The sequence below is a fragment of the Cervus elaphus genome, chromosome 15, assembly GCF_910594005.1.
Source record: "Cervus elaphus chromosome 15, mCerEla1.1, whole genome shotgun sequence".
NCBI lineage: Eukaryota > Metazoa > Chordata > Mammalia > Artiodactyla > Cervidae > Cervus > Cervus elaphus.
The window spans coordinates 8240407-8261844 of NC_057829.1; the positions used below are offsets into that span (position 1 = coordinate 8240407).

The window sequence follows — 21438 nt, forward strand, 5'->3', positions numbered from 1 at the left end:
TATTATTCACATTTAGCATAAGAAAGGAGCAAGTTCCAATATTTTTATTTATACCCTGTGCTTGAAAAGAAATGGAACTGTACCAGAAGTTTCTGCATTTATGGTAATTATTAGGGAACATGAGGAGTAGGCAGGATGTGAGAGAAAATTACAGACCCTCCCAGCAGTACACTAAGAAAAAACTCTTTGTTCACAGGGAAAATTGCCAACAAACACAGCGATTTGTTTATTTTTCACTTTTTGGAAAAAAGACAAATTCATTTCAGCGACTTCAGGTGGAATTTTCCAGTCGTCCTACTAATGCCACGAGGTTTGGGCTGCGTTTTCATTCACCTGTTCCACTCTGGCTTTAAACGCGAGAGACTTCCTTCTCTACTTCCACCTGGGGATAACTTAAATCCTGGGCTCCCCATCGTCTGCTCTGCTTCCTCTGCTGTGTCCTTCTGCTCCTGCTCCACAGGTGTGGCCAGAGCATCTTTGGTTAAAACTTCTGGCGTCTTGTACCATTTATTTTCCTCCTGCCATCCTTCATCGTGTTCTACTTCTTTCCACTTTATTAGTTTGGGTGTTATTGCCTAATGTATTTCTTTTGATAATATTTATTCTATTTATTATGTATTTAACTGGCTATGCTGGGTCTTAGTTGTGGCGTGCAAACTCTTGCATGTAAGATCAAGTTCCTTGACCAGAGATGGAACCCCAGACCCCTGCATTGTGAGCATGGAGTCTCAGCCACTGGACCACCAGGCGGGTCCAAGCCTAATGTATTTCTTGTAGAAAATACTTATTTACCCATGTTTCACTGCACAGGTTCAGTATTTGGCTGCCATTATTGTATTATTTCACAGTCAAAAATTTTTTCCCTGTAGCTCTTCATTCTTGGTATGGTTTTTGAACTAATGAAATCTCGTTGCACCTTCCCTCTGCTCCTGTCCTAGTCATGAAGAATGCAATGAATTGTCTAATCTTCACTGCTGGGTTTTGAATCCCAAAGTTAAGAAAAACTAGTCAGTTTTCTTGAAATTACATAAGTTAAAATTTTGATGCTCAAAACTATATGTCCTATCATTAACTTTCTATTTATTTCTTCTATCTTTCCTTTCATATAAAAACTGAGAAAAGAAACTGTCTTATGTGATTATGACTAGCAGATATCTATTTGTGTCTTATTGCCAACTTTGTTTTTGTTTTAAATTTTATTGAAGTATAGCTGATTTGTAATGTTGTGTTAATTTCTGCGGTACTGGAGAGTGACTCAGTTATATATATATATGTGTGTGTGTGTATGTATGTATGTGTGTATGTATATATATATATATACATATATATATATATTGTTTTCCATTATGGTTTATCACAGAATATTGAATATAGTTCCTTGTGCTATACAGTAGGACCTGGTTGGTTGGCTGTTGTTTAGTCACTAAGTCGAGTCCGACTCTTTGTGACCCCATGGACTGCATCAGGCCAGGCTTTCTGTCCTACACCATCTCCTGGAGTTTGCTCAGACTCACGTCCATTGTGTCAGTGATGCCATCCAACCGTGTCATCCTCTGTTGTCTCCTTCTCCTTCTGTCCTCAGTCTTCTTTCCCAGTACCACAGTCTTTCCCAGTGAGTCGGCCCTTCACTTAACGTGGCCAGAGTATTGGAGCTTCAGCTTCAGTCCTTCCAATGAATATTCAGGGTTGATTTCCTTTAGGATTGACTGGTTTGATCTCCTTGTTGTCCAGGGGATTCTCAAGAGTCTTTTCCATCACCACAATTCAAAAGCATCAATTCCTTGGCACTCAACCTTCTTCATGGTCCAACGCTCACACCTGTGCATGACTACTGGAAAAACCACAGCTTTAACTGTCTGAACCTTTGTTGGCCATTATCCATCCTCTATATAATAGTTTGCATCTGCTAACCCCAAACTCCAAATCCATTCCTACCCCTACCCCTTGTTATTGCCAACTTTGACTGAGAAGCATGTTACTCACAGATCTCTAGATTTTCACAATGTAGTTTAAATCTTGTGACAGAAAACATTACAACAAAATCACCATGTATGTCAAAATATGGCTCCAATCCCAAGCAAAGGCTCGTTTGTCATGGCCACGTTTGCTGCATAAAATTTTACCTCCTCCCAATGTGAGAACAGTTGTTTGGTATTGTTGTAGTGGGGTTTATTCCATATTAGTATAGTGGGGTTAACCCACTATTTTCCAGATAATGGGAAACACAAACACTCTCATCCCTACGATTTCACTGTGGAAAGTTTACATTTCCAGTTCTTCAGGAATAGCTGAAACACAGTCCTCATCCTTCCTACATGCACTGTTCACTGTGGTTTATGTATGGGGCTTGGACATAGTTCCATGTTTAGGCATCTTAGATTTCAAATCAAATTTCCCTAGTTTTATTAAGGTTTACCAGTATTAAACTTCATAGACTTTCCACCCAGTAAACTTAGATAGAAAGGTAGACAGATATACTGTACCACCACTAATAGGAGTTTCTGTGTTTTTATGAAACCTAACTGAAATAGGATTGAGAAAGAGAGAACGATGGGTAAATTGCTGTAAAATGCAGCTTGACTGTATGTTATTTCCCTGAACAAATGATCTCTGTGAGACTTTGAATTACAATGTATAGAAGGTGTTAGTCGCTGACTCTTTGCAACCCCATGGACTGTAGCCCACTCGGCTCCTCTGTCCATGGAATTCTCCAGGCAAGAATACTGGAGTGCGTTACCATCCCCTTCTCCAGGGAGTCTTCCTGACCCAGGGATCGAACCCGGGTCTCCTGCACTGTGGGCAGATTCTGTACCATCTGAGCCTCCAGGGAAGCCTGTAACGTGTATGTTTCATCCAATTGCGCTGTGATGGTCTGGGGGCCAGCAGTCTTCCTCTTCTCGGGCAGGGCCCCCCTCATCTCCCAGGTGACCTGCTGCACCTGAGAAGCAGGCCCTTCAGTGTCATAGCATCACGGTGATGGGGTTTCTTTGTCAACTGCCACCTTCCCTTGCTCCTCTCTGGGTTCTGACTGAGCTCTGAGTTTGCAGTGAGAACAGCGAAGACACCACAGCTCAAGCCCTTGAAGGGACAAAGCCAGTAGCCTTGCAGGAAGAGAGCCCCTAATGACTGGCCTTGGGTTTTGCACGTTCCAGTCATTTTCCTGGTCCTCTTTCTCCTGTCTCATCTCCCCCAAGTTCAGGTCTGTCCTTGCAAACTAAAGGCCGGTCTACTCTCTACCTACCATCCCCAGGTGTCCTGGGCCAGCCTGCTGGCCTCTCCTTCAGCAGCCCCTCCTGTTACTTCCAAGGCCTGTGTTTAGTTCAGCCTCAGCCTCCATCAGTGGCTGGGGGAGAGGAGGCCATGGTGTCTCCAGGACCAGGGCGGGGTGGACTGGGCTGAAAGGTGGGGGGGAGGTGGGGGTGCGGTGGAGCCTGGGCCCCTGTTTCTGCGTGCTCACTGTCAATTTTTTCTGCTTGCTTTCAGTATTTCTCTATTGCTTCCCCGCAATCTCCCTCCTTGGACTCTTCCCGCAGATCAACACTTTCTGCATTTATCTTTTGGAGCAAATTGACATGCTGTTTTTTGGAGGTTCTGGTAAGTCTTTTACATTCTGTTCTTTCTGTAAAAAAGTCTCAAGTTCAGATAAGGGCTAAATAGCCTCAGGCATGGAATGAAACCTGGACAGTTAGGTTTTCTTTGTCCTCAGCCTTAAAGGACTTCAGCTTGGGTTGGTCAGGTTGATTGTGGGCCCTTCTAGATTCATCTGGCCAAATTGAAAGTGGCCCACCTGCCTTGACACAAGCAGAAAACAAGGAAGTGTAGAATTCTATGAGCTTTGGATTTGGTTTAAAACTGAAACTGTGAGTCGCTCCGTTGTGTCCAACTCCTTGCAACTCCATGGAGTATGGCCCACTAGGCTCCTCTGTCCATGGGATTCTCCAGGCAAGAATATTGGAGTGGTTCTGGACCTAGGGATTGAACCCGGGTCTTCTGCATTACAGGCAGATTCTTTACCATCTGAGCCACCAGCGAAGCCTGGACTTGGTTTAGGGACCCTCTAATTCTTTGGAAAAGCTGTATGTGTGAATGTGTGTGAACGTGAGTGAGTGGAGGTTAGCGTGTGAGCATGTGCATTTGAGCATGTGCCTGAATGAGTTAGTCTGGGAGCATGTGGGTGTGACATGGTGAGTGTGTGTTGTGTGCGGGCCTGTACAGACAGGTGACCTACGCCCTTTCATTTGGTGTGTCCCTTACTTTCTGACCAAGGTGGGTAAAGCTTCATCTAATGCTTACTTGGAGACTTTACCCAGATTTCTTACCTTTAAAGCTTACTCTTCTCTAATTGGAAACTAACATACTGATCTCATGGGGTTGCTGTGAGGATTTCATGAAGTCATGTACATAAAGCATTAGAGCATAGTGGGTGATCTGTTATAGCTACCTCCTCCTTGTATACATGCACACACACGTACACACACACCTACACCCACAGGAGTGCTGGCTTGTTCTGTTTATCTATCTATTTATCCGTTCATTTATCTATCTATTAATCTATCTAGCTATCTATTCATCCATCTCTATATATCTATGTATGTATCCATCTATTATCTATCTCTCATCTGTCTATCATCTATTCATCTATTAATATCTATGTATCTATCTATTCATCTATCTAGCTATCATTCATCCACCCATCTATCTGTACATCTATTCATCTATTCATCCTTCTATTATCTGTCTTTCGTCTGTCTGTCTCTCATCTATCTATCTATTCATCCATCATCTATTTGTGGATAGATTTATCTATTTATCTATCCCTATCTGTGTCTAATTTCCATTTCCATATTTGTCCCTCTCTCTCTCCTTTCTTCTATTGAAATCACATCTCTGATCTTTCCTGGGCCAGGAGCTTCCAACTATAAGCAAGAAGGTCTCCCCACCTCCACAATGACTGGTTCACAGTCTTCTAAAAGTTATCAAAAGTTCTTTCTAACTGTGGTCTTCCTGAGTTTTTAGTTAAAGGTCGGTGTCTTTCTTGTGCTAAGCGTCACCCAGTGCTTTTTGGCTGCCCTGTGGATTGAGGCTTTGCCCCTTTGGCAGGCATTCTGCATTTGAAAGTTACAAACTTCGCTTTCTTACCGTATGTGTTGACCGTGAGACCTGCCAGTCCAGAAGGGAACCCTTGCTGTTTGTGTTCCAGCCGTTTCGGGGATGCTGTCAGCCGTTTACAGCGTGGCCCGGAGTGCGTCCGCCGCGGCTGTGTTGCACGTGTTCTGCTTCAGTGCCGTGAAGGTAGGTGCGAGGCCACGGGCCGTCTTCTCACGTCCAGCGAATTAGCTGTGTGGGGAGTAAACAAGCATCTCCTCCAACTACAAGAGGAACAGGATCTGAGCGCATCAGGAGTAACAGGGCCTGGAGGCTGAGGTCTCAGTGGTCTAGAAGATGCATTAAGATACCTGGTTTGCTACTGACCACAAAGCCCACCTGCTCTGAGCCCCCCACGCTTGCAGGTGTCTGCCTGGCCCAGTGAGGTACTGACACTGGGAGGGGCTCTGGCTTAACATGGCAAACAGGCTCCCACTTGCTTACTGGTGCTTCCTTCTGAAATACCACTCAGAAGATGGGAAAAGGATACAATTGCATAGAGCTTTATGGACAGAGAACAGGAATGGATGTGATAGCAAAAAATGTTAGAATCCAGAAAACAGATGGACCATAGATTTATTCAGATGGAGAAAGGTAAAACCCAGGCTGGCAGCAAAGGAAACCTAGGATGATAAAACAAAACAAGATAAGCATTAACTTTTGGAAAAGAACAAGTGGTATCAGAAAAGAAATGTGTGGTCAGTGCATGGCTCAGCTGTGAATAATATGTTGTATTTATGACAGTCTGAATAACAGTTGCAACTATAATAGCAGAATAGGGGGAGATGAAGTGTGTGTGTGTGTGTGTGTGTGTATGTGTGTATGTGTGTATGCCTGTCTGACTTTGCAGAGGTCTTAATCTTGTCTTCCATATTAGAAAGTCAGCAAATAATATCTGAAGTTGAAAAAAGTCAAGAAATAACAAAAGCGTGTTATTTGGAAATATGGAGGAAAATAGGTGAAGGAGAAACAGCTGAAAGTCACTGCCTTCAGGCAGCAGGAATTAGAGCAAAGAGATGGGTGATATGGGCAGAGGACCACTGCTGTTCATCCCTACATGCAGAACTGCAGAGGGTCCATGAAGTCTGAAACAAAACACGTTCAGGGCCATTTTCAATCAGTAAAAAAGTAATTGACTGATAGTATACTTATTTCTTGACTTTACGGACACTCTGCCTTTAATGTGTTACACCACAAGTATGTCTTTGATAAAATAAAAATTAAATGCAAAAGAGTAAATGATATATGTTCCAAAGGGCTTTAAATAGAGAGTATATGGAATTTGTTAACTGACTTTTGAAAAGATTTTAATTTAAAATCGTATTAAACTCATCAATATCAGTGGCAGCAATGTAACTGTTTATTCCTCTTTGTGGAAGAGAGGAATTCAGTAATGTCATCTTCCAATGCATCACAGTTGAATTTCTCTGGGGTAGTCAATGGCATAATTCCCTTCTCACTCCTTCCATCCTTTTCATATGATTATCTTCTTTTGCATTAAAAAAAAGGCAGAGGAGAAGGCTCCTTTTTCCAATACATAAGGGTAGCATACAGCTTTTGGTGGATCTGTTTGTCAACACATTTATACTTTTGGTGGATTTGTTTGTCATCACATATATATTTGTCACATAGAACAATTATATAATTAGTGTTTCTGGGTTCTTGCTTTTGAAATATAATTCCTTTATTCTGTCACAGGACCCAGGTATTCCATTCAGGAAAATTACTAAGGTATTTTCTGAAAACCTCTTTCTACTGCTCTTTGGTAAAATGACTGCCTATAAAATTTGGGGGTCACAAGCTTTTCTCTGCAGGACCCTTTATATTTTGTTCTGTTATGTTCCAGTCTTTGCTTGTTTATACATTTATTTTTCATTGATTTTTTGAAAGTCTGGTTCATTGAGATATAATATGTGTGCTGCAGAACACATATTTTTAATATACATAATTTGATAAGTTTTGATAAAGAGTTTTCCAGGTGGCACAGTGGTAAAGAATCTGCCTGCCAATGCAGGAGACTCAGGAGATGCAGGTTTGATCCCTGGATCAGGAAGATCCCCTGGAGAAGGAAATGGCAACCAGCTCCAGTATTTTTGCCTGGAAAGTTCCATGGACAGAGGAGCTTGGCAGGCTACAGTTCATGGAGTCACAGACAGATAGACACAACTGAGCACAAATTTTGATAAATGTAAGTTTTGATAAATTCCTGCCTCCAAAACTGGAGAGATAGACAGGTAAATACAGAGAACTAAAACTTACTGCAACAGGAGCCCAGGAACAGAAACTTCTGTGGGAACCAGTACCAAGAGGAGGAAAACCCGAACTGTAGTTGACAAATTGCTGAAGGCTCAGTGTAGACAAGTCTGAGAGTTAATAACCCCAAGTGAATCCAGTCAGTAGGAAAGTCCCACACTCTTGTGAGTTTCACCCCATGAGCTCAACAGTGAATAACTGGAGAAGAATCCTCCTGCTTTCAGTAGGTGGAGGGGGAAGAGTAACCATTTTGAAATATAGCAGAGTATTCTGTTCTTAACCAAGCCTGCCTTAAGATTTTACTGTAGCCTAAAGTACTGGGATTTTTCCAGAGCCTAACTGACCTGGAGGAAGGGAAATGCCAAACTCCAGTTTGGCTCCAGCCTTACATGTGGGAAAGGGAAATACCCAATTCCAGCCCAGTCCACTCTTTCCATTCTGTCCCACCTAAGGTGGAGATGGGACTCAGAAGCACTTGTGAAGTTTACCGTCTAGAGGCGCAGGGTCACCGAAATATAGAACTAATCACTAGACTGTAGAGTTTCCCTACCTCACACATTAATACCATATTACTGAAGGTCTATTTACCTTTTTCCTCTTACATGCCTGGCTACCAAGAAAAAAAATTACAAGGCATACTGAAAAGCAAAACACAGTTTGAAGAGAAATATCAAGCATTGGAACGAGACCTAGATATGACAAGGATATTGGAATTATCAGACTGAGAATTTAAAACAACTATGATTAGCATGCTAAAGGTGCTAATTTATAAAGTGGACTGCAGGCAAAAACAGATGCACAGTGTAAGCAGAGCGATGGAAATTCCAAGAAAGAACCAAGAAGAAATGCTGGTGATTAAAAACACTCTAATAGAAATGAAGAATGCCCTTGGTGGGCTTATAAGTAGATTGGACATGACTCAGGAAAGAATCTCTGAGCTTAAGGAAATGTCAATAAAAACTTTCAAAATGGAAAAGCAGAGAGAAAAAAGACTGAAAAAACCCCAGAATATCCAAGAACTTTGGGACAACTACAAGCGGTATAGCTTATGTATAATGGATATACTGGAGAAGAAAGAAAGAACTATAACTAAGAATGTTCCTGACAGAACTATCTAAAACTCCATCAATAACACATTTTTCTAGGGGAAAGAGACATCTGGTTATATTGCTGTGATGAAAACAAGACATTAGAAAGTTCAATGAATTGACTTCCCAAGTCACTCCGTGAGTGGTCAGACCAGAAACCTCACTTCCAGATTCTCTGTCAGTGTCAACTGTTAAATCATACCTGCTTACTCTAAACCTTTGACTTACGATCAACCTTTGTCTCATGCGTCATGTTTTTGATCAGGTAAGCCTCATTTGAGAGTGAAAAATAATTCATTGATAATAGTATTGTTGTTGAATCTATGGAAGACAGAATATTCTTCCAAACACCGGATGGTGTTTGGACCTCCAAGGAATTTCCTTGACAAATGTTGAAGGCTTATTATTACCAGTTCAAATATTATCAAAATTAATGTACACTCCTGGGATTATGAAATAACTTTTTCTTGCAAAGTTCTTAGAGGGTTTTGGAAACTATTGAAGAATCTGGAATTCAAAAAGATAGAACTCTTTTGGGAATTTTACCTAGCTGTGGGACATCTGCAGTCATTCCCTCACCTCCCCAAGTCCAGTTCCTTCCTCATACCAGAAACTGCTAATTGATGACAGCATTTTTGCTCACTGATGTCAGTAGGGCTCTGAGATGCCCAGACCGTATTACATGCAGCCAGTACCAAATGATCAGAGCCAGCCCAAGAGATAAAATCTATTTACCATCCTGGGCAGAGACTTTTATTTCTGTTTTCCTTTCTGTTTATGGCATGCCATCAGCTTAAGTCACTGTTGGATCAGAGTAAATAGATTCCACTTTGAAAGCACACCGCCAACTCTGTATGGGACTGAACACTTCAAAGACTCTGGGGTTTGCTTACATGTTGAAGTCTTTTTACCAGGTGAAACTGGGGTACGTTGAAAGATTTATTTAGTCTCAGAGAGATACTGACTTTCTTGCTCAGCATAGAATAAGCATGCCTTGTGATAAACAGCATGATTTGCTGTTAGAGAAGCTTAATGTTCTATCTCAGTTTTGAAACACCTTTTAGTTAAAAATAGAGCAATTTGCATTTCTCCCTTCTCATTTGTGAGTCCTGAGTATTCTAATGGTCTCAGATAGACTCCCCACTTTAAAAAAATAGCACCTATTAAATGCCGTGAACTGACTGAATCTGTTGAACAAATTGGCAAGGGGATCCTTAGGAAAAAAGAAAAGCTCACCCACATTCAACCTAAAATTCCCAGAGCTATGATTCCACTTCTTATTTAATGATGCTTTTGTTTATGACTTTTATGCTTACACTTTGCACTACTGGAATTGATTTTTTTCCCCTTTTATCTCTGCTGTGTAGTGATGGATTGAAGGGCCCTTGTGAGCAATTTCAGCATGTCAGCTGCCTTGCCAAGGATGTGTTTCTCTATATGGTTCTTGATATGTATTTATATCTGTGATCTTTATTATTCTCACTTGATTGAAGCAGATTGAGGGACTGGGGTTTAATTTTGCTCTCTGGAATGTTAATTAGAGGAAGAAATTTTATTCCTCTTTTAATTTCATATTCTTTTTGACTCATCCAAGATGGTAGCAAGTAACATGTAAATGGACTCCCTCATTGACTTAACTATTTGACAGTGATATACAGAATCAACCAGAATGTTTGCTCCCTGGAGAAATGGCTCAGTAGTTAATTAGCTGGGCTTTCTGTATGTCTGGAAAAACTATGATTTCTATTTTTTTTATTACCCCTTACAAAGAGATTCTATTTTATTGATGGCAGGGACACCCAGAGGTGGAGGTACGTTATTATAATTTAATGTTTCGCAAGCATCATTAACAACTGCTGTGGGAGTTTGCTCACATTCTTCCAGATACCACAGGGTTGCAGCTAAAACAATGGCTTTTCCCCTGCATTCAGATCTTTAATATAAATATAAAACAAACTCATAGAATAGTTTTAGTTCTGAAATAGACTTTACACATCCCCTATCCCAGCCCCTTCATTTTATTATTTAAAGTGAGGAAATGGAGGTCCAGAGAGTGATGAAAAGATTTAACATTACAGTTCCCAAATCTTATATCTTTTCAAAATCTCACTTCCATGCCCTTCTCCCTAGCACATTTGAAGTATAAATATATTTTTCTAGTCAAAAGAACTCTTCGCAGGCATATAAGATACCTTCCAGATCCATGGTACTTTAATTTTCAGAATAATTTCCCAAGTGTTTTCTCATTTGCCCTTTTTTTTTTATAACTCCATGTAATGCATAAAGAAGGTAATAGCATTTCTATATTCCAGTGGTGAATGTGAACAGAGTGCTGAAGTTTTTGCCTAAGGGCACATGGCTAATTCACATTGTTTTCTTTTTTTTTTTTTCAATTGTAAAATGGATTAGTAATAACTACTTCATATGAATGCTGTCAGAAGTGAATGAAATTAAATTGATAATGTATATAAAGTGCCTAGCTCAGGGGTTTTCATTAAATGGTGTGGTGGGCAGGATTCTGAGATTGCCCCAAGACTCCTGCCCCCTGGTATGCCTGCACTGTATAATTTCTGCCCTCTGAATGTGGGTGATCCAGGAGGACGATGAGGTGTCACTCTGTGATTAGTTATATCATCTGGCAAAGGTGGAGGGATTTTGAGAGGTAACCAAAGTTCCTAACCAGTTAACTTGAAGTCAGTCAGAAGAGAGATTATCTGGATGGGTCTGACCTAATCAGGCAAGCACTTTAAGAGAAGACATAGAGGTCAGAGACAGAACAGCAGAGACCCTCCCCGTGGCCATGAAGAAGTAAACAGTGTTGCAGATGGCCCATGGCGAGGACTGCATGTCTTGAGTCTGGCCTGTCAGATCTCTAGCAGATCCCAGCAAAAGCCAGCAAGAAAATCCAGTCCTACAGCTGCAAGGAAGCTGAATTCTGTGAGCCAGAAGTGAGCTTGGAAGAAGAGCCAAGTCTCAGTAAAACTGCTGCCTTGGGTGGCGCTGCAGTCTTGTGGATTTCAGCCTGATGGAACCTGAGCAGAGGAAGCAGTCATGCCATGCCCTGAGGCCTCAGGCAGCACCCCACAAGGTCATATGTTGTGTTGTTTAAGCCACTGTTTGTGGGGATTTGTTGCACTGCAGTAGAAAACCAACATAAATGGAAAGTATTGTTATTAATAGCATAATTAGTTGATGGTGATGATGTTGATGAACATAATGGTGATGCTGTTAATAGTAATACGTCTGAAAACAAATTCCAAGTTGTAATTCACTTTTATTACTCTAGACTTCAGATTATATTTTATGGGTAGATCCATGTCACTTCTAGCTGCGATGGAGTGGGAATTGCAAATCTTTTAGCTGTCTGGACAGCTAGTAAGGTTGGGAAGAAGGGCAGATGAATATTAGATGGGCAGCAAGTGCTTTCTGTCACATTCGCTTTCTAGTAAGTTGAACATGTGTAATTGATCTCTTGGTTTCCCCTGGTGGCTCAGCAGTAAAGAATCTGCTGGCAATGCAGGAGACACGGGTTCGACCCCTGAGTCATAGGGAAGATTCCTTTGAGAAGGGAGAGGCAGCCCACTCCAGTATTGCCTGAAAAATGCCATGGATAGAGGAGCTGGGTAGGCTACAGTCCATGGGGTCTCAAGAGAGTCAGACATGACTTACGACTAAACACATTGGTCTCCAAACCCAGTCAACATTGGATTGGATCCTTAAGCTAATGTTGGATGCCTTTGACAGTGGCAGTGGACACTGATATGGGGGGAAAAAAACAGGAGGAAGAATGATAGCTCAGTTGTTCAAAATGGAATTGCAGTTGCTGAGTAAAGTAAGATCTGGAGTCAGATTTAGATCGGATGTACAGAGTTTAAAAGGGTCAAATCCAGGAAGTGTTGTGAAATCAGCATTGGTAGGATTTGGTGGCTGTCCAGTTTGTAGAGTGGTGGACGGGGAGAGGGGAAGGTGGGTGGAAAAGAATTCCAGGCCTGCGCTATGAGCAGTGGTGGTCCCAGTAGAGATGGAAAACTATGCTAGTCCTGGCCATGCCAGTGGGAGTCTATCTTTCTCTCTTCCAAAATTCTATTGTCCTTTTGGTGTTCATGTCGGTTCTTATCTATTCTGAATATAATTAGTTCTGTGGGAAATACAGATACTCCCACAATAACTAGTACAGTAGAAGCCTCTGTTTCCTCATGTTTAAAATGTGATCCCTGCCTTTAAAGGTGGGCTACAGTCTGAACGTGACAGTGTATGTCAAGTGGCTAGTCAAGCTTTTGCTTGGTACATCGGTTCTATTTTTGTCGATATTGTTCGTAAGTACTTTTCTTTACCCCTAGTTTGACCATGAGCTCCTAAAGGTCATGACTATGGTTTATATATGTTTTTTTTCATATTCTATAAAAAGTCCACTGTTGCCTAAAAGATACTCTATAAACTTCTGGATTGAATAAATGCAGATAACAGAGAAGACGGCTATGAGAAGTAAGGTAAATGGCAGTATTTTCCAGAAAGTTTGTGTGTATGTGTGTTTGTGTGTTTATTTATCTATATTTATCTATGTTGGGTGGTTTTGTTTGTTTGTTTAGTCACTAAGTTGTGTCTGACTCTTTGGAACTTCATGGACTGTAGCCCTCCAGGCTCCTCTGTCCTTGGGATTTTCCAGGCAAGAATACTGGACTGGGTTGCCATTTCCTTTTCCAGGAGATCTCCCCGATCCAGGGATCAAATCCACATCTCTCACATCTTCTGCATTGGCGGGTGGACTCTTTACCACTGAGCCGCCAGTCAGTATTTTCCAGAAAGTCTGTGTGCATGTGCTTATTTATCTACATTCATCTATGTTGGGTAGTGCCTGTCAGTCTTTCTTGCTAGCGAGTGAGCTCATTTTCCCCCAGCACCTATTCTTAAAGGTCAAATTGGCTTTTTTTGACCACACCGTGTGAAATGAAAAAAGCTATGAAATAAGGAAACCTTCTTTAAGCAGACAGTGAAGTCTTACTCATAGTATTTGTTAATGTGACCATTTATTTACTTACTGAACACATATTGACTGGCTGTTATGAATTAGGCTCATTGTTAGGCCCTGGGGCTGCCCGCTAGGTGTTTGGGACCATGGGGATGTCAACAGGGGCTGCTGTGGGATGCGCGCTGGGTGCGGGGGGCTCTGGAGGTGCCCATGCACGCTCGGAAGTGCCTGCCCGCCGCATGCTGACCCATGGCCGTGAGATGTAAACAGAATCTGATCTTCTGGGAACTTGAGGGGCACAGAGTTTCTTTTACTTCAATATAAGATTCATGTCAAAATAGTCCTAGAAATAGGACTTATATCAAAGTGATATGATCTAGGTCTTATTTTAGGATATATGAAAACCTGGATTCAGAAATGCCCTGATGTGTAATGGGCTAAGAAAAATCTATTGCTTTTCCCTTAAAATGACTGTGTGAATCTGATATGAAGGGCATAGCAAAGTGAAATTTGGTCCATTTACTTCTCTTTATGACCAAATTCTGTTTGCCCTGTAAATTCCATCATAGAGATGTCTCAGGTTTTGCAGAAAAAAAATGCTGAAACTAGGATTCTCTTTAGAGAGGTACTTTCATACAAAGCTGAACTTCCTTATGCATTTTCATCAAAAGAATTCCCAAATGCATATGAAATCTACCACAAAATTGTAGGACTATTAGACAGTTTTATTTCTACCTCATAAAAATATTTCAAAACCTGTGGGAGTTTTATGAAGCCAGCACTCATCAATCCATATCATTCCCAATTCAGGGGCCCATGAGACTCCTCTCAAAGCAAATTAGGGACATTGATTTTTGAAGCAAACTGTCACATGATATACACTTCATATCAGTGCATAATAGGTTTAAAATCTTATCTCTGTCCCTCAAAATATAGGTATTTGTGTGTGTATATATGTGTGTGTGTGTATTTGTGTGTCTGTGTACATTTCTGTATATATGTGTGTGAGTAAAATAAATTTTATGTAGTTATATAAAATTCAAGACATACATGTACATTTAAAATATGAAAATATTTTTTAAATGTAGGGTGTTCTACTATATTTTTAAAAATCCACTAAAAATGTCAGTCAGCATCTCCTCTCTTCCTTTCCACTTCTCTTTGCAGAAATAAGACTATTTGAGCAATGAACTGAAACTTTCAGATAAAATACCCAGTGCATTTGATTGTTTTCTTTCAAAATCCTTCTTCAGATCTGTGGTTCTGTTCTTTCTCAAGTGTCAATGTTTTCTCCTCTTTCCCAAAATTAAAATGAAAATATCCTGGGACTTCCCCTAGTGATCCAGTGGTTAAGACTCCCTGCTTCTACTGCAGGAGACAGGGATTCAATCCCTGGTTTGGGAAACTAAGATCCCACCTGCTGCACGGTGTGGCCAAATAAATTATTTATTAAAATACATTTTAAAAATTAAAAAATATAAACATCCTCAAATGCATTTTTATTATATTTTATTATTTAAAATATATTTAATATTTTAAATATATTTAAATATTTATTATATTTTAATATATATAACATATATATATTATTATATAGAAAACTATATTTCTGAACTTGACAGGCTCAACTCCTGCTAGAAGTTTGGCTCCTTAGCTGCTCTTGACTCTGTGGAAAGCCCCATCCATCCCATAGTTAGTCTTTTACAGGGTTCCCACCTGTCCTGGGCAGTCCTGCCCAAAAAAACCTGGACAGGGAGGCAAGCCAAGGCCCTGGAGGGAGTTGTAGGTAGGTGCGGTGACTCGGTAACTCGGGACTGAACAGCCTGGAGGGGATTAAGTGAGAAAGGAATGGAGTGAGATTAAGCAGAAAGGAATGGAAGAAATGGACAAAGCCATTTTATCTTGCTGTGTTCCCCCCACCCCAAATCATAATTATGTAAAATGATCCTGAATAGTTCCTTCTTGTTCTCAATTTGTTTATTTAGTTGTGTGTGTGTTAAATTGCAGAGCTGTTAAAACAGGTTATTCCTATGCAGTGAAAGCGTAAAAAGAGACATTTGCAGCAGGTTTCTTCTTCCTTCTTTCTGAAGCAAGCTTGTCTCTTAACTCTCCATGGAAAATATCTGTGTTTTAAAATAACTGGGAAACGGAAATGCTAATGTTTCCTTAATTGTACTTTATTGAGTCATCAATGTCACGAAGTTTTTCCTTAAATTACATCCAGATTCCCTTGCTGATGTCAAAGATTATTTCCTTTAGTTTTATCTTCAGTCAGTGGCACCCAGCTGTCTCTCTTCCCAGTGTAGAAAGTTTGGGGTTGATAAACCATAAAGGTTATTTCTGTTCAGTGTATTTTCTGCATGCTTAACTCTTCCTGTGAACTTCATATTTGTTTGAGAGTGGTACCTTTTAAAATCTTTCTTATTTTTAATTTTTTTTTGTTTTAAACTTCTTATTTTATATTTGAGTATAACAACTTTTGTGATAGTTTCATTTGGACAGCAAAGGAGCTCAGCCATACATATACATGTATCCATTCTCCCCTAGACTCCCCTTCCATCCACGCTGCCACATAACACTGAGCAGTTTCCTATGCTATACAGTAGGTCCTTGTTGGTTATCCATTTTAAATATAGCAATGTGTACATGTCAATCCCAAACTCCCAATCTATCCCTTTCCCCCATCCTTCCCCCCTGGCAACCATAAATTCACTCTCTAAGTCTGTGAGTTAGAGTGGCACCTTTATAATTAACCTAGCAGTACACATTCTCTAGCATACCCAGACCATGCTTGAATGCAGGTTCATACAGCCTTGAAGAATTATACCCTTGCATGATTTGTAATATGCTCTTCTCAAGTTCATTCCTTTGCAACCACACTCTTTAGTCAGGCCTCTAGAAATCTGCCTCTGAGCCCCTCTCAAATAACTTCTTCCTTTGGGCTATCACCCTACCATGTGTTATAACAAACCCTAAAACAGGCATTTATCTAAAACGATGTTCAATACTATTGAATGGCAGAGATACAATAATAAAACAACTTGTAAAGCTGGGAGCTCTTATCAATTATAGTGATACCCAGCCTTTTGAAATGGGAAGTCATGAGATGTCCACATACTTTGCACATTTTGGCTGTAGAAGTATTTAGGGTGGTGTAAGATACAGTGCACTGAAGTAGGGGCTGGGTACTGATCTTGCCACTTTGAGTGAGTCTCTTCCAATCTCCCTATCTTATTATTTGATTAATAATTTGAAGGGATGATATTAGCTCAGTTAGAAGATCTCTTCCAAATTGAAAATAATCTTTCCTGAAGATGGCATGGTTTTGCAAATGTTGGCATTCTGAACATGAAAAAATAACTCGTGTATATCCAATAGTCTTTTCTAGCCTTGATTCCCTGAGAAATTTGCCTCCTATTTTATATATTATATAACTGTATCTGTTGAAAAAATGAACAATGCTAAGAACTTGGAGCTTGAAGGTGTTGCCAGTAGAAAGCCTAGGGAGATGCAGGTGGTCTGCCTTTTTACAGTCTGCCCAAGCTCAGGGGAGCCCAGGTTCTTTCTGGGAAGAGTTGTTTGAGGATCTGAGGTTGGGGTAGGAAATATGTACAGCCACACCTGGAATTTGAACTCCGCCAACCTTCATCTCACGCTGCTTCTTGGAAGAATAACTGTGCCACTCTGGCGTCATCTCATTTTTACATTGTTAAAGGAAATATTGTCCCTTCTCTTCTGTCCCTGTGGCCACAGAGCTGTTCAGTCATCTAACAAATGATCCTACCTCTTATGTCTCCTGCATTGGCAGGTGGGATCTTAGCCCACCAGGCTCCTCTGTCCATGGAATTCTCCAAGCAAGAATACTGGAGTGGGTTGCCGTTCCCTTCTCCAGGGGATCTTCCCAACCCAGGGATCGAACCCAAGTCTCCTGCACTGCAGGCAGATTCTTTACCATCTGAGCCACTAGGGAAACAGTCTTTACCACTAGTGCCACCTAAAAAGCTTAAAAGCTTGCCCAGTATCTTTGTGCTAATAATCAGCAGAGTTGGGAGGGAACCGGCAGTCCTGCACCAGAGCCCATGCTTTTAACTACTGCTCTGCACTGGGAAAAACCAACCTTCTGTGTCTGTGTAGGTAACCTGAATAAAATGATCCAGGCAGTTCCCTTCTTAGGTCTGCATCACAGGATAAGGAAGTAACGGTTGCTCAAATCCAGGGCATTGGTACCATACGTATTTATTAAGGGCCTTTCAGGGCCTGGGCCCTGTGTAGAGTGTTCAGAATACACTGGGGTGAAACATGAGTCTCTGCTCTCAACGGGCTCGACCCAGTGGAGGGATCACAGATTAATCAAGTGATCTTTATACAGACCTGTAGTGACAAGCTGAGATAAATACTAAGAAGTAGAAGGAATGGGGACAATGTCCCTCCCCTCTAGCTCCACTGTTTCCTATTAGATATTTTTAACCTCCCGTTCTTTTGCCTGCCAACTGCTAGTTTAGTAGGTAAAGAGGGAGGGTCCCTCAGTGCTAGGAGCTGTCCTTTCACGTTTGTACTGCAGAGATTTAATTAAGTGGAGAGTAAATGAGAGGAGAATTAGATAAGGGTATTGGGTGAATAAAAGTAGGTAAACTTAATTATTTAAGTATATTTAGTTTCACTTTAATTTATTGTCTGCGAAGACCATCCATCATGGGTGCCCTTTCTTTTCCAATTAATAAAAAACTAACATTGGCATACTACTTTGCAGCATGGAAGGCCATTTCAAATATCATTAAGGCATTGCAGCAGTATTTCAGGAAGGGTGTCGTTGTCACCTTTTTACAGAAGCAGAAGCTGAACCACTAAGTCCCTTCCACAGAATCATTCGTTCCAGGAAGTGATGAGCCTGGAATCCACTTCTGCTGACATATATTCTCCTGACTTGTTTCTCCTTGTTCCTTTCAGGGACCATTATTTTCATGGTCATGGTTACTAAATCCTTCTCATAGTTATTTTTTCCTTTTTGCATTCTTAAATGAGCTGCATGTGAAAGGAAGCCCTCTGCCTTCACGAAATTGTGAATAAACATGCAAAGAGGCAAGCACAGAGAAATCAGAGGGAGGAAATGCCATTTAGCAGGTTTCTCTCTTTCAGAAAACTTTTTGTCCATGTTTTTGTAACAACCAAGTATGAGAGGAAAGAGGAGAAGGTGCAGGTGGGTGTCCAGAGCAGGGAGAGGAAGAGTATAGGTAAGGATGGCAGGGGTCAGCTCCATGCACCCCCAGCACCCCCAGAGCCCAGCTTGGTGCTCCCAGAAGCCACTACAGGGGAAGGACGGTATTCTCTGCATTTCTTCTGTGCGAGGCTCCACTTAAATGCCACTCTCTGGACTCACTGGAGCCTCTGCTTCCTGCCCAGTGAGCACCCAGCACCAGGCACTTCACTGTCCATTGCCTGTCACTCCTCATCACAGATATTCTTGTTCTTCCCTCCCTCGACACCTGTGCTGTCCTCCACAGAGTTGTGCTCCTTGGTGCCTGGCACCTGGGAGGTGGCCAGTAAATGTGGGGTGGATGAACTTTCAAGGAAAGACTAAAACTCCCAAGTTCCAGAATAAATTGTCACTGGGGCTGTGGTTGGAATGAAAAAAAAATAGTTTTAAGGTCATGAGATATCTTTGCTCTGATAGTCTATCATTTCTGTGGCCTTTCACTGCCTGGCCCACATGATCTAAGCTACCTATTTTCTTCACCTTCTTTTCTTTCTTTTTCTAAAAATCTATACAATGTTTTGTATATCTTTATTATTGAAATCCTTTCTGCCAAGGTGGTATTGAAGGTGGTGAACTGCACAAGAATATTTCTTTTTCTTTTTTTTAATTGGAGGATATTTGCTTTAGAGTGTTGTGCTACTTTCTGCTGAACAACAATGTGAATCAGCTGCAAATATACATATATCCCTTCCTTCTTGAGCCTTCCTCCGACTCACTCCCAGCCCCACCCTCTTTCCTTGTTGAAGCATTTTTTTCACAGGGGTCATAGAAGAGGGATGAATGTACTCATGAAAACTGATTGTGTAGTCATTCTGTCAAGGATGGGTTGATGTGGTAACATTGGTGCCAAGTACAGGTCAAGGGAGATGCAAACTGCCCCTCCTCAGGGAATCCCCACAGGGCAAGTCATAGCCATGCCCACGAGTAACAGGACTAAGATATCTTAAAAACTGAGGTAGATGTGTATTAAAGATGGTTCTGATGCAAGGGGAGAGCTTCTATTTGTCTGAGAAGTCAGAGAGATTATACCAAACAGGTGGGACTTTTTATACTGGGCACTGAGGCATGGATAGGAGTTCATCAGGCAGAGGGAATGAACTCTGATTCAGGGTGGAAGAGATCTCTGGGCAGATGAAATGTTGTACATGAAGAAGGTGGGGTGGTGGGGGCAGGAGGCAACACATCTTTATGGTTTTGCTGCTGTGAATCTCCTAAATGTGTGGAAGGAGGCTGAAGAATTGAGCTTGGGCCAGATCCTAGCTGGCTTATTGACTTCCTGTGGAGTAGGTTATTTTGGTAGGCAATAGGAATCTCTGAAAAATACTGATGGAGGACAATCATGTGACTGATCTGCATTTTATGGGAGGAGGCCCACTCTTTTGTGACAAGGGAGATGAATCATGGGGTTAGTTGAGTGAGAAGTGTTGTAGGGAGGGATGTGGAGACCATCGTTAGATCTTCCCATTATGAAGCTGTTAACAATAGCCCTGGAAGGAGGCAGTGGACGGCTGACCCTGTTGGATGCAATGAAAGGAAGGGACCAACTGGAGGTGTGTTGCAAGGTGCATCGATAACATTTTAGGACCAGCTGACTGTGGATAGAAGGAGAGGAAACAGCCCAGGACAGTCTGGCACAGAGCACTGGGTACCAGTCATCAAGTAGAGGCTGCACGGAACCTCTCATACCAACAACTTTAAAATGGCCAGGTGTATAGAAAAGTACCCTTGCAGCAACCCTTGTGTATGTGTTGTTTTCTGAAGAACAGCAAGCTAACACAGTGTTCAGAGATGTAAAGTAACTTAACCAAGGCCACACGGCTCATCCCTGGCAGGACTAGGATCCAAATCCATATCGGCTTGCCTTGAAGCCTGTGCTGTGAGGAGGTGCCCCGCATGACAGAAGCACTGGCTGGTGAGGAGCCTCCTGCAAGGCTGACAGGGGCACTGGAGGAGAGGGGAGAGCACCCTGGCTTTGCAGTGTAACTGAGGGGGGGAACCTTTGCATTTTTATTTTGCTTTATTGACATCTAGCTGGTTTACAATATCATGTTAGTTTCATAAAGATGTCAGCAACTTCAGCATCTTTATAGGCAGGGCAGTTTCTGTTCAGTTGCTAAGTTGTATCTGACTCTTTGCAGCCCCATGAACTGCAGCATACCAGGCTTCCCTGTCCTTAACTATTTCCCTGAGTCTGCTCAAACTCATGTCCATTGAGTCAGTGATGCCATCCAACCAGGCAGGGCAGTAGGGACCAATGAAAAAAAAGAAAACTACAGGCCAATATCACTGATGAACATAGATGCAAAAATCCTTAACAAAATTCTAGCAAACAGAATCCAACAACATATTAAAAAGATCATACATCATGACCAAGTGGGCTTTATCCAAGGGATGCAAGGATTCTTTATATTTGCAAATCAATCAATGTGATACACCACATTAACAAATTGAAAGATAAAAACCATATGATTATCTCAATAGATCCAGAGAAAGCCTTTGACAAAATTCAATATCCATTTATGATAAAAACCCTCCAGAAAGCAGGCATAGAAAGAACATACCTCAACATAATAAAAGCCTTATAGGATAAACCCACAGCAAACATTATCCTCAATGGTGAAAAATTGAAAGCATTTCCCCTAAAGTCAGGAACAAGACAAGGGTGCCCCCTCTCACCACTACTATTCAACATAGTTTTGGAAGTTTTAGCCACAGCAATCAGAGAAGAA

The 21438-nt window shown here is 41.4% G+C and overlaps 1 protein-coding gene across 3 annotated transcripts in view; it reads left to right on the plus strand.

The window, feature by feature from the left end:
- Positions 1 to 21438, plus strand: part of PCNX2 (pecanex 2) — a 301990-nt gene that overhangs the window by 105718 nt on the left and 174834 nt on the right. For all 3 annotated transcript variants that reach the window (XM_043925987.1, XM_043925989.1, XM_043925988.1), the window contains 2 exons: positions 3484 to 3594; positions 5201 to 5292. In XM_043925987.1, coding sequence (XP_043781922.1) covers positions 3484 to 3594; positions 5201 to 5292 — 203 coding nt within the window. The remainder of the gene's footprint in view (positions 1 to 3483; positions 3595 to 5200; positions 5293 to 21438) is intronic.